Source organism: Phycodurus eques, chromosome 16 (genome assembly GCF_024500275.1).
Source record: "Phycodurus eques isolate BA_2022a chromosome 16, UOR_Pequ_1.1, whole genome shotgun sequence".
NCBI classification, from domain to species: Eukaryota; Metazoa; Chordata; class Actinopteri; order Syngnathiformes; family Syngnathidae; genus Phycodurus; species Phycodurus eques.
Genome location: NC_084540.1, coordinates 10654531 through 10674523, shown reverse-complemented (window position 1 = coordinate 10674523; position 19993 = coordinate 10654531). Strand labels below are relative to the sequence as shown.

Sequence of the window (19993 nt, the reverse complement as noted above, 5' to 3'; positions counted from 1 at the left end):
CCGAAGACCACACCCAGTTCCCGGTGTAGAGAAATAGGCCCAAAGCATTATGTCGCCACCACCAGGTATGGTGTTCTTTTGGTGACGAGCAGTGTTGTGTTTGCGCTTAACATACCTTTCGGCATTTATGGCTTAAAAATTAAACCTTGGTGTCATGGGACCATAAAACATTTTCTACACGTGTTTAGATTTTGTTAGTGTAATGCAGCCCTATGGGGGGCACAAGCCAGTGCAAACTGTAGGCCGGTCCCAAGCCCGGATAAATGCAGAGGGTTGCGTCAGGAAGGTCACCCGGCTTAAAACTTTGCCAAACAAATATGAGCGTTCATCCAAAGAATTCCATACCAGATTGGTCGTGGCCCGAGTTAACAACGTCCGCCACCGGTGCTGTCAACCTGCAGGGCGCTGTTGGAAATTCAGCTACTGTGGGTCGAAGTCGAAGAAGAAGAAGAGGTGGAAAGTGGGTTCTTCGGCAGAAAGAGAAGAGGAAAGCACAGAGCCTAGAACTGAATGTGGGGACTTTGAATGTTGAGACTATGACAGGAAAATCTCGGGAGTTGGTTGACATGATGATTAGGAGAAAGGTTGATATATTGTGTGTCCAGGAGACCAGGTGGAAAGGCAGTAACGCTAGAAGTTCAGCGGCAGGTTTTAAATTATTTTACCTTGGTGTAGATGGGAAGAGAAATGGAGTCGGTGTTATTTTAAAAGAAGAGTCGGCTAAGAATGTCTTGGAGGTGAAAAGAGTATCAGATCGAGTGATGAGGCTGAAACTTGAAATTGAGGGTGTTCTGTATAATGTGATTAGTGGCTATGCCCCACAGGTAGGATGTGACCTAGAGGTGAAAGAGAAATTCTGGAAGGAGCTAGACGAAGTACTTCTGAGCATCCCAGACAGAGAGAGAGTCGTGATTGGGAGAAGAGATAGCAAGGGTGGAGGACTTTAAATAATTGGGGTCAACCGTCCACAGCAATGGTGAGTGTGGTCAGGAAGAGAAGAAACGGGTCCAAGCAGGTTGGAACGGGTGGAGGAAGGTGTCAGGTGTGTTATGTGACAGAAGAGTCTCTGCTTGGATGAAGGGCAAAGTTTATAAAACAGTGGTGAGGCCAGCCATGATGTACGGATTAGAGACAGTGGCACTGAAGAGACAACAGGAAGCAGAGCTGGAGGTGGCGGAAATGAAGATGTTGAGGTTTGCTCTCGGAGTGACCAGGTTGGATACAATTAGAAATGAGCTCATCAGAGGGACAGCCGAGGTTCGATGTTTTGGAGACAAAGTTAGAGAGAGCAGACTTCGATGGTTTGGACACATCCAGAGGAGAAATAGTGAGTATATTGGTAGAAGGAGGATAAGGATGGAGCTGCCAGGCAAGAGAGCTAGAGGAAGACCAAAGAGAAGGTTGATGGATGTCGTGAGGGAAGACATGAGAGCAGTTGGTGTTCCAGAGGAGGATGCAGGAGATAGGCTTACATGGAAAAGGATGACGCGCTGTGGCGACCCCTAAAGGGACAAGCAAAAAGAAAAATAAGTTTAGATTTTGTTAGTGTGTGTGTGCGTGTGGTCGCGTTCTCTCGTGTGCGACCAAAAAAAAGCCTCCTACATGAATTGAAGTTGGTGTAATACATTTAAAAAATAATTTGCGATTAATTGTGTCACGGTTTACGCGACATAAGACACTGCGCATGCGCCAATATCTGTTGTTTGCTTGGCAGCCACCCACTCGTGGTGGTGATGTGAAGGACTAACGGCACTGGCCTATCGGTTTTCGAAAGGAAGTTAAAAGATGGTAGTAGTTGTATTTTGATGTTTCTCTATTTCTTCTTAGCGAAGGGTTTGTTCAAACCTCGTTGCGTTTTTTAGCCTGAATGTAACTAGGGGAAAAAACTAGCACAGGTATCTAATGGCAAGCTAACGGGAGCTACCACCTCTCGCCTGAGCCCCAGCTGATATTTGCTAGCTGTAGCAAAGACGAGCATGAACTGGTGTTAAAGCGCAGCAGTACAAAGATTGTATTCTTAGGTTCTCGAAATGCAACCATTTAGCCGGTTAACTTGAAAAAGTGCGTAACCACCTTGAGAAGAGCTAAATTGATGTTTGGATACAACGCGGTAACCACACAACTGCAGAGGAGGTAAGTACCATAGATTCGTGTCTCGTGTAAAAAAAAAAAAAAGTATATGTAAACGTATTTTAAAAGTTATACATAATTGAATACCTTTTTTATTGTTTTTAATCGAGCCTCGGTCAATTCTGAGGACCAGTGTTCGGCGTCAGTGCCTTTGAACACAATTTGATTGAGCTGATGATCGAAAAGGGTGAAAGAGGCAGCCGCCTCGCCTGCAGACACGTTAACCTGTCACAAAGAGTACTGATTACTAGAGCATTGCAGCCAAACAATAATGCACATAATGCGGTCAATGACCTTATTGAATCCAAATAAGGCAGTAATTTTCTTATGTACACATTGATTCTTAAATTTTCGTCTTCAATTATGTCAGTTGTACGCCTTGTCTTCAATAATTTAAAACCATACTAACTGTCAAGCTGTTTATTTTATTAATTGTAAAAAAATTAACAAACAAAAATAATGTATTGGTAAATTATTGTATGCAGAAATTCTTGCACTGTAGGTTTGATAATTTTATCTATGATTAATTATAATTTTAGATTTTGTAAGTCTGTGTTACTTGTCATATACCCCAATTTTGGGGGGGTTCATATGTTTGTTATATTTTATGTTCTTGGCTATAGATGGAAATTAACTTTCTACTAAATCTGGAAAAATCATCATTGATGAATGTATGTGCACATTGTCCATAAATTTAATTGATAAAAATAAATAAATGATATGGATTTGGAAATACGGATGTTGAGCGCGCACGCATACAGTGAACCCCACTATTTGTGTAGGTTAGGGAGCAAGTCCTGACAGGAACAGTGAAAATGTGTTAATGGGTGCCCCCCCCCCCCCGCTAAAAATGTTTAGTGTTGTACCGCGCCCCACAGAGAGACTGAACAATTTACAATTTTATCGGTCATCAGACTATAATTTATTTTGAAAATCAGGTGCAGCCATCTGTGCCTCTGTCAAAACGCTTATATTCGTCAGGCGATACAGGGAAAAAAGTAAATCCAAAAAAGGTTGGGGACTAATGGTTAAACCCTAAATATACCCCAAAGTATGATTCCAAAACACTTAAATATCATTTCAAACTCATACCTTACGTTGAGCAGCGAGCCGTTACCAGCTGATGAGCTTTTAACTTCCACCACTGCCAGTTGAGGTCCAGGCCTGCATCATCTTGAGAAGTTAACAATCTTGCTTTCTCTGACATCAACCCCACAAGGAGCCTCGCCTGCCTGTCGGACCTTTACGAGAATCTTGCTGTTCGCTGTCAAGTCAGGGGCTGTCAGCTGGTGGCCATTGCTAGGTGCTCCTCCACCAAAATGGCGCCTAAATAGGAGCAGTGCAGTTGGGCAGCATCTTAGGGCGTTTCAGAAAGTGCAAATAAGTGAGCTTTTCAGAGGATATGTATTAGTTAGATTATATAGAAAAAAAATTCAAATAGGTGAGTTCTCAAATGGTGAATCGGCGGCGGTTCACTTTATTAAAATAAATAACTGAGGGTCACAAAGAATCTTTGCTTAAGTTTCATTGCAGTAGTTTAGCAACGGATGCAAAATAAATAATTCAAATATCCACATGGTCCAAACTACCTTTTTCAACAAATGACCCATTTCCAGTGTCGTTTTTGCTTCCCTCCCAAAAAATATTTTGCTGCCATAAGTTGTTTTACAGAGTTTCTTATGAATAGTGAGGACAACTCCAATGTGTTTCAAATGCAGTGTGCGTCATCCTCAGACATTATATGCCAGCCTTCTATATATTAGTTGGTGCAGAGAGGAGAGGGAAAGTAGTTTTCTCAGTCACTGATTAGATCATTGCATTCCTGGAACTGACGTAGATGAGGGTGGAGCATCAGTTTTGTTTTGTTTTTCTTCTTTAAATTATTGCTTTGTAACAATGCCATACATGTCATATCATAGATTTTTTTATTAACCTTTTACAAGAAACAAATGCAAGATTGTCTACAAACGCTAATTCCAATTAAGTAGGGATTTGTAAAATGTAAGTAAAATGAAAACACTGATTTGCAAATCCTTTTCAACCTATTCAGTTGAATACACGAGAAAGACAGACAAGGTATTTAATGTTCAAACTGATGAACAATCAAACAACAATCTAAAACAGTTGTTTTGGGGTATTTAAAATTACTGTTTTTTTTGTGTTTTTGAAAACTACCGCATACAGTTGACAATGTTGTCAAAACGATCCTCCTTTAAATGCAGCTGCAAAAAGGCCTGAAGACCTTGTTATTTGCATACCACACTAACTTCTTGTCCTGCCTGTCCAAAAGCGTAATTTTAATATTCTTGTGTGTTTGGGTTGAGATTTCAGTTCTGCAAGTAATTTGTCTGTGCTGGTCACAGTAAATGTAGACTGATGGAAAACCGTTATCAAGGTCCTTATCTTGAGTAATGCACATGCAACAACTGCCCTGGCTTCTGCCATTCATGAATCAATGTGATGTACTTGCTCATACGCACCTCTTCTGTTTCATACGTCACTGACTGTATGTACATCATAGCAGTTCCACATGTCAGTTTCCACATCATCGCAGAATCATCGCGGTTCAGTGTGGCTTTTGATTGTCTTGCCTAAAATGCCCGCACTGCTCCCTCCTTCAAACAGATGAGTCAGCTTTGGAGGCGAGACATACGTTTGTCAGACAAGCTGGCTAATGACTCTCCAGCAGGCCTTGCACCCCGGGTCCCTGCCACCATGCTCCCACAGGGGTCAAACTCCTCCTGGATACCGGAAGCGCCAGTGGTCACACTAGAGCAGCCCATTTTCCTCATGACCTCTACTGCCCAAACCATATCAGGTGTTTTTGTTTGGACAGCACTCCTGATCACATGTCACCAGGTAAAGACAGTTCCATGTTATTACAAGGTTGTTGACTGGTTTTTATGTCACATTTACAAACTTCAAGTCACTGATGGTGTAGTGGTACACTTGCCTGACTTTGGTGCGGGCAGAGTGGGATCAGTTCCCACTCAGTGACGGTGTGGATGTGAGTGTGAATGGTTGTCTGTGTCTATATGTGCCCTGCGACTGACTGGCGACCAGTTCAGGGTGTAGTCCGCCTTTCGCCCGAAGTCAGCTGGGATAGGCTCCAGCACCCCGTGACCCTAACCATGATAAGCGGTGTTGACAATGGATGGATTTACAAACTTCATTCTCCTGTAACTAATGAAAGGCCGCTGGCCATAATGCTAGTAATGAAACACCATAGAACAAGCTAATAGAAATCAGCATAGATGTTAGGGTAATTATAAACATTCTAACAACTGCTAATTTAATACAATGCTCTGCAGCAACGCATACGAACAAAGCTTACAACAATACTCACAGGCATATATTCTGTTCTGTGGGAATGATGTCTGTTACTAGAGTTTACGTGAGTTACTCTTCCTCTTGTTGCTCTTAATAGGGGAATGCCACACACTTCAGTGTGAAGGACTGATCCGGCCCCGCCTCTTCTTCTTTGATCTCTGTCAAATGGCTGTTATTACAATTACTCAAGGCACACCGAAGATTTCGCCGAAAGTTGAATTAAAGCATACTCATCCACGTCAATACCGGAGTTCAATATGGACAGATAATCTAATGTGTAGCTAGCATAGGTATTAAAGTGGCTAAGTAAAAAAAAATTACATTTTAAAAGTTGAATCATAAGGGCCAGCTCTCAGACGCTAGGGGCTTGTCAAATGGATGCGCCAAAAGGAATAAAACGTACTGAGCGCGTGATAGCTGATACGATGTAAAATCACGTTAGGAGGCTTGACTTCAAAATGGAATGGTTATTGGGAACTACAATCATAAAAGTAAGCAAACACGTCCACGTACCCTTGTTGTTGATGATCACAGCCGAACACGGCACCTCATGACAGCGGGACGGTAGGAGGAAGCCCAGGTAGTTGGATAGTTGGCACTGCCCCATTCATTAGTATCAAGTTACCCACAAAGCCACGTTGTCTATGAAAGTTTACAAAACTATCCGTCGTAAAATGCGCACTCTGATTTGAAAAGTATTTTCCCAAGTGTTGAATGAATCCGTATAATGTATGAGTGCTTAAATAAATGAACTTTTCACCCATATTCTAATTTATTGAGATGTACCTGTAAGTACACTCACTACATTGAGCAAGTGCGATTCATCTCACGTTACACTGTAACAGGTTACAGTATTGTTAAGTAACAAACTTAAACCAGCTGGATTATCCTTGCAATTGTTAACTGAGCTGATGCTTCTCATGGAAAGGTTTGTTTTCTTTCTCTCAGGCAGCAAGCCTCCCATAGGGTGAGTGATGTTGAGGTGTGCATGTACAGGTCTGGAGGAGGGACAACTTTCACATCAACAGAGCTCCAATATTGAACTCGAGCAAATATTTACTGTTGTCTTGTTACCCGTCTGCACAAAGTAGAACCTAATGAATGAACGATAATGAAAATTTTATTTATTCCTTAGTTACTCCTGGTTTGATGTAGTTTAAGAAATTATTTAAGTTTCCCCTATTCTCATAGAAGCTGTAACTTGTCATTGGCTTGTGCCAAATGACAATTTTGTCCTTAATTGGCAGTGCTTTTGGCATACGGTATGTATTATGCTGCGGACATAAACAGCAGCACTGTGAGCACACACTACAATGTGAAGTTTTGATATTTTTCAATGAATTAAAGCTCCCAACTGCATGTTTTTGCTTTCACTGATCAAACATTTCTCTTTGTTGTTTAGCAAAATCTATTAATCAAACCTCAAGTGTTACTCTGTGATATGTATTTCTAGAGACTGTTGAAATTAATTTGGATGCAATTACATTACTTTGCCTGACTCAACTACATGGAAACATGGCAAGAATAACGCTTGACAATTACTGCTACATAAAGTGTTCATTACAATGTCTTAAATGGCTCTCATTATGGAACCTCATCTTCTCACCTTTCTACCTGCAGATCTACATGCACCTACGTTACTACAGCTCTCCAAATGAGCAGAGGCATATAGTGAGGATTCTCTTCATTGTTCCCATCTATGCCTTTGACTCTTGGCTCAGCCTTCCTATTTTTTACCAATGAGGAGTACTATGTGTACTTTGACACAGTTAGAGACTGCTACGAAGGTGAGTGGACAGAGGAGTGTGCTTGACTATTTTGCTATCGGGCTGGGTTATGTGATATACTCACGGATAGTCGCCACAGACATGAGTGAATGTTATCTGTGGAGAAAGTACGACTGATCTGCTTTCTCAGGAATGTGCATGCGTTTTTGCAGAATTTGAGAATGAAACAAGTCGTTGCGTAACACAATGGTTATGTCGCTCCTGTTTTTTTTTTTTTTTTCCTCAGTCAAATGTCATTTGCAGTGGAACTACAATGATTGACAAATGTCCAATTAGAGATGCATCAGTCAGTACGTTTCATGAATAGTACACATTGGGTTACCGGCCTTGGTTATCTCTGTTTCCCCCAACTTATCTGTAAAGTTCTAGTTCACAGTATATGCGCTGGGTGTAATTTCATCTTTACCCAAACTATCTTCTCCTCCTAGTGTTGTAACACTTGAGACCGGCCAGTCTCAAAACCACATTTTGAAGGTCTTGGTCTTGTCTCGTACTCGACTCCAAAAAGTTTTGGTCTTGTCTCGGACTGGCCAGAGTTAGGATTTTATGTTGAAATCAGTAAAGCCCAGTACTTCTCTGCTATTCTTCCACTTCATTAATGTGATAATGAGAAGCACTTGGTAAAACAACAAATACCGTCTATTCAACCACAAAGACATCTTAATTAAATCGACATACAAAAGAAAACATTCTTCGGTGTGCAAATTTTGCAGTTTCAACTCACTGAAACGGTGGGGACGTCAAATTAAAAAAAAAAATTATGCCTCAGTTCAGTGAGTAAACCCTCCCCTGCGGAGTGGGCCACGCCCAATTCTGGGACTTTTTTGGAGGCCTTCACATTCTGTAAGCATATATATTTTGATGGAATTGTTTGCCCAATGGATTTCATTACAGCAAGTGATCACCATGGCCAAGTTCTGCAAAATCCATATCCAATCCATAAAATCCATCCAAAATGTTTGGTGGGCACCGGTTTCTGCTTCATGTTAGCGAAACCTGGATTACCTAAAAACGTGAAATGTTGTGAGCCCTAGCTTAGTACAGAAGAGTCTGCCCATGGAATTCATAGCTCTTTTCTATTTAGTAGATGCCACGTCACCATACCAATTGTTAAATTCCATGGGCCTTCAATTTTGCAGGGAGAAAAAGGGTCCCAAAGTGGGGTGATAGGTGCCAATGCCCTATCAGACCACACCCATTTCCGGCAGAGTCACTGCGCAGAATGAAACTGCCTCAAGGAATGCTGATTTAATGCCTTAACTGTGTATTTAAAACATAAAATGCATGGGCATACTCAAATATTGAAAAAGAACAGCAAGGTCAATTACTTTGTTTTTGTTGTATACTGAAGACATTTGGGTTTCAGATCAAAAGATGAATATGAGACAAAATTGCAGAATTCCAGTTTTTATTTCATGGTATTTACATCTAGATGTGTTAAACAACTCGGGACAGAGTAGCTTTTGTTTCAAGCCACCCACTTTTTAAGTGAGCAAAAATATTGGAACATGTGACTGATGGATGTTTCTAGATGCTCAGGTGTTGCCTTTTAGATTGATTGCATAAACAGTGCTTGTTTTTGGCTCTGGGTTTCACCTGTGAAAACTGCATTTGCTGTTAAGCACACGTGATCTGAGAGCTGTCTATGGGAGAAAAGCAAACAAGTGAAAATTTATCAGAACTATTGCACAATCACTGGGCATAGCCAATACAACAGTTTGGAATGTCCTGAAAAAGAAGGAAACTACTGGTGTTCTGAACAACAGACATCGAACAGGTCGGCCAAGGGTATCAACAACAGTTGATGACAGAAACGTGAGAGCTGTGAAAAAAAACCTAAAAGACAACAGTCCGTGACATCACTGCCAACCTCCACAGGGCAGTGGTGAAGTTATCCTAGTCCACTGTTCAAAGAAGACTTCGGGAGAAGAAATATACAGGCCATAACACACGATGCAAGCCACTCATCAGCAAAAAGAATCAGAAGGCCATATTGTATTTTGCAAAGAAGTGCAGAGATGAGCCACAAATTTTTTGGAACAATGTTTTACGAACTGATGAGACCAGGATTAACCTCTACCAAAGTGATGGAAAGGCCAATGTTTGGAAAAAGAAAGGATATGCTTATGATCCAAAACACACAAGCTCATCTGTGAAGCATGGCGGAGGTAATGTCATGGCTTGGGCTTGCATGGCTGTTTCTGGAACGGGCTCACTAGTCTTTATTAATGATGTAACTCATGATGGTAGCAGCAGAATTAATTCTGAAGTCTACAAAACCATTTTCTCAGGTCAATTTACAGAAAAATGCAACCAAACTAATGGGGAGAAGCTTCATCATGTAACAAGACAATGACATAAATCACACTGCCAACACAACAGAGCACTTCATCAGGAGGCAAAAGTGGAAGGTCTTAGACTGGCCAAGTCAATCACCAGACCGAAACCCAATACAGCCTGCATTTTGCCTCCTGAAGACGAGACTGAATGGAGAAACCCCCAGAAACAAACAAGAACTGCAAGAGGCTGCAGCAAAGTCCTGGAAAAGCATTTGATATAAAGAATGCAACAGTTTGGTGAAGTCAATGGGTCGCAGGCTTGATGCAGTTATTGCAAGTAAGGGTTATGCCACAAAATATTAAGTTATTCACTTTAAGTTAATTTAATGTCTCTTCCAATAATTTTGCTCACTTGAAAAGTGGGAGGCTTCAAACAAAAGGTGCTCTGTCCTGAGTTGTGTAACACATCTTGATGTAAATGTATGGAAAAAAAGATCGAATTCTGGGGGTTCAAATCCGGCCTTGCCTCTGTATAGTTTGTATGTTCTCCCTGTGCCTGCTTGGGTTTTCTCTGGGTACTCCGGTTTCCTCCCTCATCCCAAAAACATGCATGGTAGGTTAATTGAAGAGTCTAAATTTCCCACAGGTGTAAATGTGAGTGTGAATGTTTGTTTGTTTATACAGTAGCGCAAAAAAGGTCAGTCACCAATTGTGCAAGTTCTCCCACTTGAAAAGATGAGAGAGGCCTGTAATTTTCATCATTGGTATACCTCACCTATGAGAGACAAAATGAGAAAATAAAACCCAGAAAATCAGTCTGATTTTCTTTTTTTTTTTTTTTTTTTTTTTTTTTTAAATAAAAAAAAAATTGCAAATTATGGTGGAAACTAAGTATTTGGTCAATAACAAAAGGTCATCTCAATACTTTGTTATATACTGTAATTTGTTGTGTATAATGCGCACCTATGTATAATACGCACCCCCAAAGTTGACCTCAAAATTCTGGAAAACCATTCTATCCATATATAATGCATTTTTACAATGCATGCTTTTGCTTCTACCCATATGATCAAAACAAAGTATTATCTGTATTTTGTTAGTTTTTTTTTTTTTCAAATAATTATTCTGAAGCACTTCATTTGAACATGTACTACTTGCTTTTTTTATTTACTTGCTCTTATTTTGAAATTCACAGCCCAACTTTGAAATAAAGTAAATGAAAAAAGACAGTTGTGCTCATGTTTGATTACACAGGGAGAATTTGTAAGATGGGTACAATTCTTTAAAGAAAACATGAAGGGCCAGGTGAAACATTACATTTTATTTTAATGGGTTTCAAATTAAACTGTCAAGCATGTCAGAAAAGCATTGTCATTAAACAAAACATAACCATAAAGAAATTAATGATGGTTGTTCAGTCATCTGTCATTAAAAAAAATAAAATAAACAAAATAAATAATAATAATTTAAAAAAATCACATTCTACCAGTGTATGTAAACTTATGAGCACAACTGTACATATTATGCAGTCATACGTACCCCTGTCATATTGGAGTGAAAGTGTAGGCTACACCTTTTTCATAACCTCTCGGTGGCGGTGGCATATTGGAATGAAAGTGTAGAGGAATTACAGTGTACAGCTTTTTCATAACCTCTAGATGGTGGCATACATTTATAAAATGTGAACGTTTTTTTTCAATTTTCCCCTATATAATGCCCGCGACCCGAGTGAGGAGAAGCAGCTCAGAAAATGCATGGATGGATAATGCACACTATTGACTTGACAATTTTTTGTGGGGGGGGGGGGAAATGCGCATTATACACGCGAAATTACGGTACCATTTTTTGGCAATGACACAAGTCAAATGTTTTCTGTAAGTCTTCACAAGGTTTTCACTGTTGCTGGTATTTTGTTCCATTACTCCATCCAGATCTCCTCTAGAGCAGTGATGTTTTGGGGCTGTCGCTGGGCAACACAGACTTTCAACTCCCTCCAAAGATTTTCTATCTTATGAAGCCACTCCTTCATTGCCCGGGCGGTGTGTTTGGGATCATTGTCATACTGAAAGTCCTAGCCCGGTTTCATCTTCAATGGCCTTGCTGACGGGAGGAGGTTTTCACTCAAAATCTCACAATACATGGCCCCATTCATTCTTTCCTTTGCACAGATCAGTCGTCCTGGTCCCTTTGCAGAAAAACACCCCCAAAGCATGATGTTTCTACCCCCATGCTTCGCAGTAGGTATGATGTTATTTGGATGAAACTCAGCATTCTTTCTCCTCCAAACACGACAAGTTGAGTTTTTACCAAAAAGTTCTATTTTGGTTTCATCTGACCATATGACATTCTCCCAATCCTCTTCTGGATCATCCAAATGCTCTGTAGCAAATATCAGACGGGCCTGGACATGTACTGGCTTAAGCAGGGGGACATGTCTGGCATTGCAGGATTTGAGTCCCTGGCGGTGTAGTGTGTTACTGATGGTAGGCTTTGTTACTTTTGGCCCCAGCTCTCTGCAGGTCATTCACTAGGGCCCCCCGTGTGGTTCTGGGATTTTTGTTCACCGTTCCTGTGATCATTTTGACCCCACGGAGTGAGATCTTGCGTGGAGCACCAGATAAAGGGAGATTATCAGCGGTCTTGTATGTCTTCCATTTTCCAATAATTGCTTCCACAGTTGATTTCTTCACACCAATATGCCTACCTATAGCAGATTCAGTCTTCTCAGCCTGGTGCATGCCTACACTTTGGTTTATGGTGTCCTTTGACAGCTCTTTGGTCTTGGCCATAGTGGAGTTTGGAGTGTGACTGTTTGAGCTTGGGGGCAGGTGTCTTTTATACTGACTTGTTTTTAGGTGACCAAATACTTATTTTCCACCATAATTTGATAATAAATTCTTTACAAATCAGACAATGTGATTATCTGGAAATGTTTTTTTTTTTTTTTTCTTCCACCCTCATTTAGTCTCAGGTGAGGTATACCTATGATGAAAATTACAGGCCTCTCTCATCTTTTTAATTGGGAGAACTTGCACAATTGGTGACTGACTAAATACTTTTTTGTCCCACTGTATGTGCCCTGTGATTGGCTGGCGACCAGTTCATGGTGTACCCCGCCTTTTGCCCGAAGATAGCTGGGATAGGCTCCAGTACGCCCGCGACCCTAGTGAGGGTAAGCGGTACGGAAAATGGATGGATGGATGGATGGATAATTTCCCACGGCACCCCTGATGCGTTCTCATGGCACCCTGGTTGCGAATCACTGCTTGTAAGACTGGCGTTACTGTTTACCATTTAAATCAGTAAATTATTCTGTGCTCTCAACAGCCTTTGTCATCTACAACTTCCTCAGTCTGTGTTATGAGTATCTGGGCGGCGAGAGTGCCATCATGGCTGAAATCAGAGGAAAACCTATTGAGTAAGTCTTGTTTGTCGCTGTGTTGTAATCTGCATGTGTGTTTCCACTAATGTTTGATGTCTGGGACCCTGCACTGCACTTCAGGTCAAGCTGTATGTATGGGACCTGTTGTCTGTGGGGTAAGACCTACTCCATTGGGTTCCTCAGATTTTGCAAACAGGTACAAAAGTATTATGATCTTCATACTATAGGGCCAAACAGTATAATGACAATTAAAGCCACTGCTATACATTCTCTCTTCCCGAAGATAGTACTTAACTTTGACTCTCTTGCTTCCCCAGGCCACTCTGCAGTTCTGTGTGGTCAAACCACTAATGGCAGTCATCACAGTCATTCTTCAGGCCTTTGGAAAATACAAAGATGGCGATTTCAAGTATGTTTCCACAACAGCTTACCACCTGTCATTCACAGCTATCATAGCTAGTGCTACAGTGGTTATGCCCCATGTGTTGTATGTCACACTACTTGATACTACTAAAGCTATTCTAGATTCCTAATGCCTTCACAATATTTGACAATATTGACTGCAGTGGATTTATTTCTGCTAGAAAACATGAGCATACATATTGTGACGAGTTAATGAATACACAACTGTAGTAAAACATGAATGTTCCCTCAATCGTAATACATTGAAGAAATTCTGCCATAATTTTTGTAATATACTCTCATCTGTAACTATATAAAGTACAGATGACAGACGTTCTCGTATTTCTTTGCATCTTTAGATAAATATAGTGTATCTCTGGATGAGTGTGGTTTGTGTGATCCTATGCCAGTGCTCAGATGCTCAAGGACTGGTCCCTTGTTACTGATTAGTGATCAGTCCAGGGTGCACCCTGCCTCTCAATCAACGTCAGCTGTGATAGGGTCCAGCTTCCCGTAACCCTGAACCTAAGCATTACATAAAATGGATAGAGGGAGTTACGACAGTTTTCTCCCTTCATAAACTTTGTAGTATGTACAACCCCAATTCCAATGAAGTTGGGACGTTGTGTTAAACATAAATAAAAACAGAATACAATGATTTGCAAATCATGTTCAACCTATATTTAATTGAATACACTACAAAGAAAAGATATTTAATGTGCAAATGTACAAACTTTATTGTTTTTAGCAAATAATCATTAACTTAGAATTTTATGGCTGCAACACGTTCCAAAAAAGCTGGAACAGGTGGCAAAAAATATTGGAAAGTTGAGGAATGCTCATCAAACACTTGTTTGGAACATCCCCCAGGTGAACAGGCTAATTGGGAACAGGTGGGTGCCATTATTGGGTATAAAAGGAGTTTCCCTGAATTGCTCAGTCATTCACAAGCAAAGATGGGGCGAGGTTCACCTCTTTGTGAACAAGTGCGGGAGAAAATAGTTTAAAACAGTTTAAGGACAATGTTCCTCAACGTACAATTGCAAGGAATTTAGGTATTTCATCATCCTCGGTCCATAATATCATCAAAAGGTTCAGAGAATCTGGAGAAATCACTGCATGTATGCGGGAAGCCCGAAAACCAACATTGAATGCCCTGTGACCTTCGATCCCTCAGACGGCACTGCATCAAAAAACTGACATCAATGTGTAAAGGATATCACCACATGGGCTCAGGAACACTTCAGAAAACCAATGTCAGTAATCCACTTTGGCGCTACATCTGTAAGTGCAACTTGAAACTCTACTATGCAAAGCAAAAGCCATTTATCAACAACACCCAGAAACGCGGCCGGCTTCTCTGGGCCCAAGCTCGTCTGAGATGGACTGATGCAAAGTGGAAAAGTGTTCTGTGATCCGATGAGTCCATATTTCAAATTGTTTTTGGAAATTGTGGACGTTGTGTCCTCCGGGCCAAAGAGGAAAAGAACCATCTGGACTGTTATGGACACAAAGTTCAAAAGCAAGCATCTGTGATGGTATGGGGCTGTGTTAGTGCCAATGGCATGGGTAACTTACACATCTGTGAAGGCACCATTAATGCTGAAAGGTACATACAGGTTTTGGAGAAACATATGCTGCCATCCAAGCAACGTCTTTTTCATGGACGCCCCTGCTTATTTCAGCAATGCCAAACCACATTCTGCATGTGTTACAACAGCGTGGCTTCGTAGTAAGAGTGCAGGTACTAGACTGGCCTGCCTGCAGTCCAGACCTGTCTCCCATTGAAAATGTGCGGTGCATTATGAAGCGTAAAATACAACAATGGAGACCCTGGACTGTTGAACAGCTGAAGCTGTACATCAAGCAAGAATGGGAAAGAAATCCACCTACAAAGCTTCAACATTTAGTGTCCTCAGTTCCCAAACGTTTATTGAATGTTGTTAAAAGAAAAGGTGATGTAACACAGTGGTAAACATGATCTTGTCCCAGCTTTTTTGGAACGTCTAAGTTAATGATTATTTGCTAAAAACAATAAAGTTTATCAGTTTGAACGTTAAATATCTTGTCTTTGTAGTGTATTCAATTAAATATAGGTTGAACATGATTTGCAAATCATTGTATTCTGTTTTTATTTATGTTTAACACAGCGTCCCAACTTCATTGGAATTGGCTTTGTAGCTAAATGGTTCATTTTGTGTGCTTTTCTTCCAGTGTGGCCAGTGGCTACTTGTACGTGACCATCATCTACAACATCTCAGTCAGCCTGTCGCTATACGCTCTCTTCCTCTTCTACTTTGCCACAAGAGAGCTACTTGTCCCCTACAGCCCTGTCCTCAAGTTCTTTATGGTCAAGTCCGTCATCTTCCTGTCCTTTTGGCAGGGTAAGAACACGTGAACCATCACCAACGTCATACTTGACTTCGTTCATAACACCGTACCTCAACAGTTAATGGATTATTTACAGTGGTAGCCTGAGTTACAAGTTTAATTTTGTTCCGTGACCAAGCACGTAATTCAATGTTCTCCTCTGTCAAATACATTTTCCCTAATGAAATTAATTAAAATGCCATTAATCCTTTCCCGCCTCCTCAAAAAATACACCAAAATCTTTTTATAAAGAAACATAGCACAATAATTACTAAAAACATGATAACATTTATAAAAGAGAATATAAAGATATAAACTGGTTTGTAAAGTGTATTACTGTCATATTTGTGTGTTGGATGTGTGTCATTAAGGGACGTGGTCCATATGAGTGACATGAGAAGGTGGAATCGGGTTCCTTGGTTTATTTCAGTGTGTGTCTGGGCGTGAGCTCCTTGCAGGTTTTCTCATTTTCTTTTTGTGTGGTTGACTGTTTGTCCCAATTCAATAAATGGCTAAAAGTGTACCCGCAACTGGCTCTTCTTGTCCACGTGAGGGCATTGCAGACCATAGTTGGTCGATTTTATAAAAAAAATTAAAAAATGTAGCCCCCACACACTTCACTCGAGCCGTGGCGTATCTGAAACTTCATTAAAATTTTGGCTCAAAACACTAAGCAAAAAAAAAAAATCAACCAAGCGACTGCTTGTTACTCAAAAAACTAATATTTGGGCCACTCGTAAGCCAAGGTACCACTGTATAGGAGAATGACTTCAAGTGTATCCTTTTGTCTTTCCTTCTCTGTTCAATTCAGGATTGCTGCTGGCCATCCTAGAGAAGTGTGGTGCCATTCCTCAGATAAACTCTGCTGACTTTTCTGTGGGCGAGGGAACAGTTGCTGCTGGTTACCAGAACTTCATCATCTGCATTGAGATGTTCTTCGCTGCTGTTGCTCTGCGCCATGCTTTCACTTACAAGGTCTATATGGACAAAAGACTGGATTCGTATGGTGAGTGATTTTTGTTTTTCGTCTTCTACTGTGACTCTACTTTTTTTTTTTTCTTCCTATTTTTCTATTCAGTCTGTCCTCCACCTTTCTGTATTCAATATTTCCCTTTGTCCTTTTTCTTCCTTGCTATGCTGCATTTAAAGGGTCATTTCCTATCTATGGACAGTACGGTAGGTGTGACTTTAGCTTTATTACGTCTGTGTATGTTCCCCCCTATCGTATGTTCCTCTCTATCTCAGTGTAATTTCAGTATTTCTTTTTTTTTTTCCACAATGGCTCAAGCTTGTCATCGTTTTAGTTGTGAATTGATGAGAGTTCAGTTTTCTTTTATTATTTATTTTATTTTATTATATATTATTGTGGTTTTACAGTTTACAGCTTAGTTTCATTCCCCATTTTACATTTGTTAAATAGTCCTTGGATATTTAGCATTAACATCTTTATTCCCATCCAGACCCAGTGGCTACTAGCAATAATCAAGGACCTTATTTTATACAAAAACATCCTCTAACATGCCGCACAGTGGATTTCAATAGAAATTCATTAAACACTAACACACAAGACCGTGTCAAACAAGTTGCAATATGTGTAAGTATTGCACTTATTAAACCAATAAGTGAATTGAAGCCATTGTTTGCGCTACATATTAAGCACACACACACACCAGAATCCAAAATAGTACGCTCCTGTCATCTTGGGTCATCATCTGTGTACCACGTCTTTAGATTTGTGTTGAGTTGCAACTGTTAGCCAGACAGAGATCCCATCTTAAAAAATACAGGGATCTCTGTCCTACTAACAGTTTTTGCATTTATGTGCAAGACATTCATTTCCATGCCTCGTTTTTGTCAGAGCGCACACTGCTGATTGCATAAATTGTTGCTCGCCATGTTATCGGACAGACAGCATACTGTATACAGTACACGATGCTTTTGTTTTTACTTTTAAGTTTATTTTTGACGTTGGTCGGCGCTCTACTGATGTTAGTTATTCTAGTGTAGTGTTAATTAGTTATACTGTTTTATTAATTGCCAAATAGCTTTGTCTTCCACATTCAGAATGGACACTAAAGTCTGTCCCGTAGGAGATTCTTGACTGAACAGTCACAGCAGTATATTTCATGTTATGTCCCTTTTTAGTTCCTCCCCTCACGCTATGCTGCTCAGTGATACTGAAATATTTCACCCTGCCTCACTTCCAGGCCGCTGTGCACCAATGAAGAGCATCTCCAGCAGCCTGAAGGAGACCATGAATCCAGGAGACATGGTGCAGGATGCCATCCATAACTTCTCACCAGCTTATCAGCAGTATACCCAGCAGTCCACCCTGGAGCGGTGTGGAGGCCCAGCTCTCTCTCGCAGCCATAGTAACCTCAGCACCAGAGGGGACAATGAGAAGACCCTATTACTCAGCTCTGATGATGAGTTCTGAGACTCAAACACATCCTCTTGAGTTTCCGTTTACTCTTGTAGCCCTTATTTCAGAAGCCATGGCAGACAACTGAGATGTTATCTCTGTTTAGCTGAGATTCCTGCCTGGTTTATAAAATGGTAAGAGCATGGAAAGGATTGAAAAGTATATATATATAGTTCAGGAAAGAGCTGGGGTATTTCTATATGTTCATTTGATGGTAAAGTTGTGACTTGTATTATTAACGTTATAGAGCCCATTAGAGCCTGGAATCTGTATTCTTAATTTGTGTTTGATTTGCCGTATGGCTACATATAGCCACCTGATACTGCACTTTAAACCCCACAGCTAAAGCTAGATGACTGCTAGGTATATTGAACTGGAGCTACAAAGTGCCATCTTCTGACCTGTGGTGGCTATTATCATTATTTGTCATGTTGAGTCTTTATTTAAATTTTTGCCAAAACCTTGCCAAATAGAGTAGGAAAGTGTGCTCCAATTAATAATATCCATTGATAGTTATATTGAAGTGAATCAAGGCTTCATGTTGAGATATATTATTTTTTTAAATGATGTGTGGCACTAGGTTTGTATGAAAAAAAATAAACTGTCATGGCGTGACTGAAGATGGTAGCCAGCTAATGTCTGTGAATCACCAACGGATGTGGTTTAGGAGAGATTTAGTAGGCCACGAAGACTGACAGTAGGACAACGCCCACACAGATTACTGAAACTGCACTGCGGCCCATCTGTGGTGTGCACTGGATTATAATCCCACAATTAAGGTCACTGCATGCATCACAGACCAAGCCAACCTTGGCCCCAACTTTCTAAGGCAGCATTGAGTCAGGAGGTTAGTTAGACAGACAGACATGTCAGAGAATAAAGATGACAGCATCCATCCTTCTTTACCACTTACACTTGTTTCTAAAATAAAATTCCTGCTTTTATAATGCAGAGATTCTGTACAGAAAAAACGGGAATACATCGAGAGCCTCATGTCAATTAATCCCATGAGGCAACCCAAGATAACCCGTAATATTTTTGCTGTTATTTCAAGAGAATATGAATATGGACATTGTTTGAGTATACTTCTGTTAACCAGGTGATGTTAAATTGTGTTTTTGCACCAGCCAGTAGCCATTGTGGTTGTGATCGTAAATGTTTGATGGTTGAGCACTGCAGTAAACCCCGAATGTTGCCTCTCACTGTTGTGTTGTGGCCAATGCAAATAGTGTATCGAATGTTGGCAAAGTGAAGAGAGCCAAAGTGTACATCTGAATTCCAAAATAATGTGGAGGCCATGATCACTGGGCTCATATGAGCATTTTACAGCTGTGACGACTATCCCAACTGCATTTCTGACATCTCATGCCCACAATGATAATGCATCATTTGTTATGCAGCCTTTCACTGAATCCTGGTGCTCTTTAAACATCTTAATACGATGTAAGAGACTACTTAAAATCCTATAATTCAACTCGATTTATAAATTAGGACACATTCCAGAAAGGAAATGTTGTAAATACAAGTTTAAGCACTGAAAAACAGATGACTTAAATGGCATTGCTTCATATAGTGCTTTGTTTTATAATTTCAATTTTTATACATGCCTGTTAATGTTTGTGTTATATACAGTTTATCCGTAAATTGATAGTGTTATATACTTTTATGCTGTTGGATTTTCTTAAGTGTTGAAAGGGAAATAAACGTTTCGACAAAAGCAGTACATGTCCTTGTTTAAACACGATATCACCACCACACTACACTGTCATATGATAAACAATTGTAATACGTAGTTCTTGGAAAAACAATGTTCTAGATTGCAAGCTGACAGACTGATGTGTTTAGGGTGGCTGTTGTGCCGTTTCAGAAACAAGTTTCTTCTGGTAATCAA

General features: G+C 40.4%; 1 protein-coding gene across 1 annotated transcript; it reads left to right on the top strand.

The window, feature by feature from the left end:
* The first annotated feature begins 1701 nt into the window (after positions 1-1701).
* Positions 1702-19814, top strand: LOC133415216 (transmembrane protein 184B-like). The gene is given in 10 exon segments (XM_061701110.1): positions 1702-2133; positions 4756-4989; positions 7081-7185; positions 7187-7247; positions 12854-12944; positions 13029-13104; positions 13226-13317; positions 15525-15694; positions 16492-16686; positions 17888-19814. Coding segments are annotated over 9 exon segments (1254 nt in total). The 5' UTR covers positions 1702-2133; the 3' UTR covers positions 18118-19814.
* Positions 19815-19993: the final 179 nt, after the last annotated feature.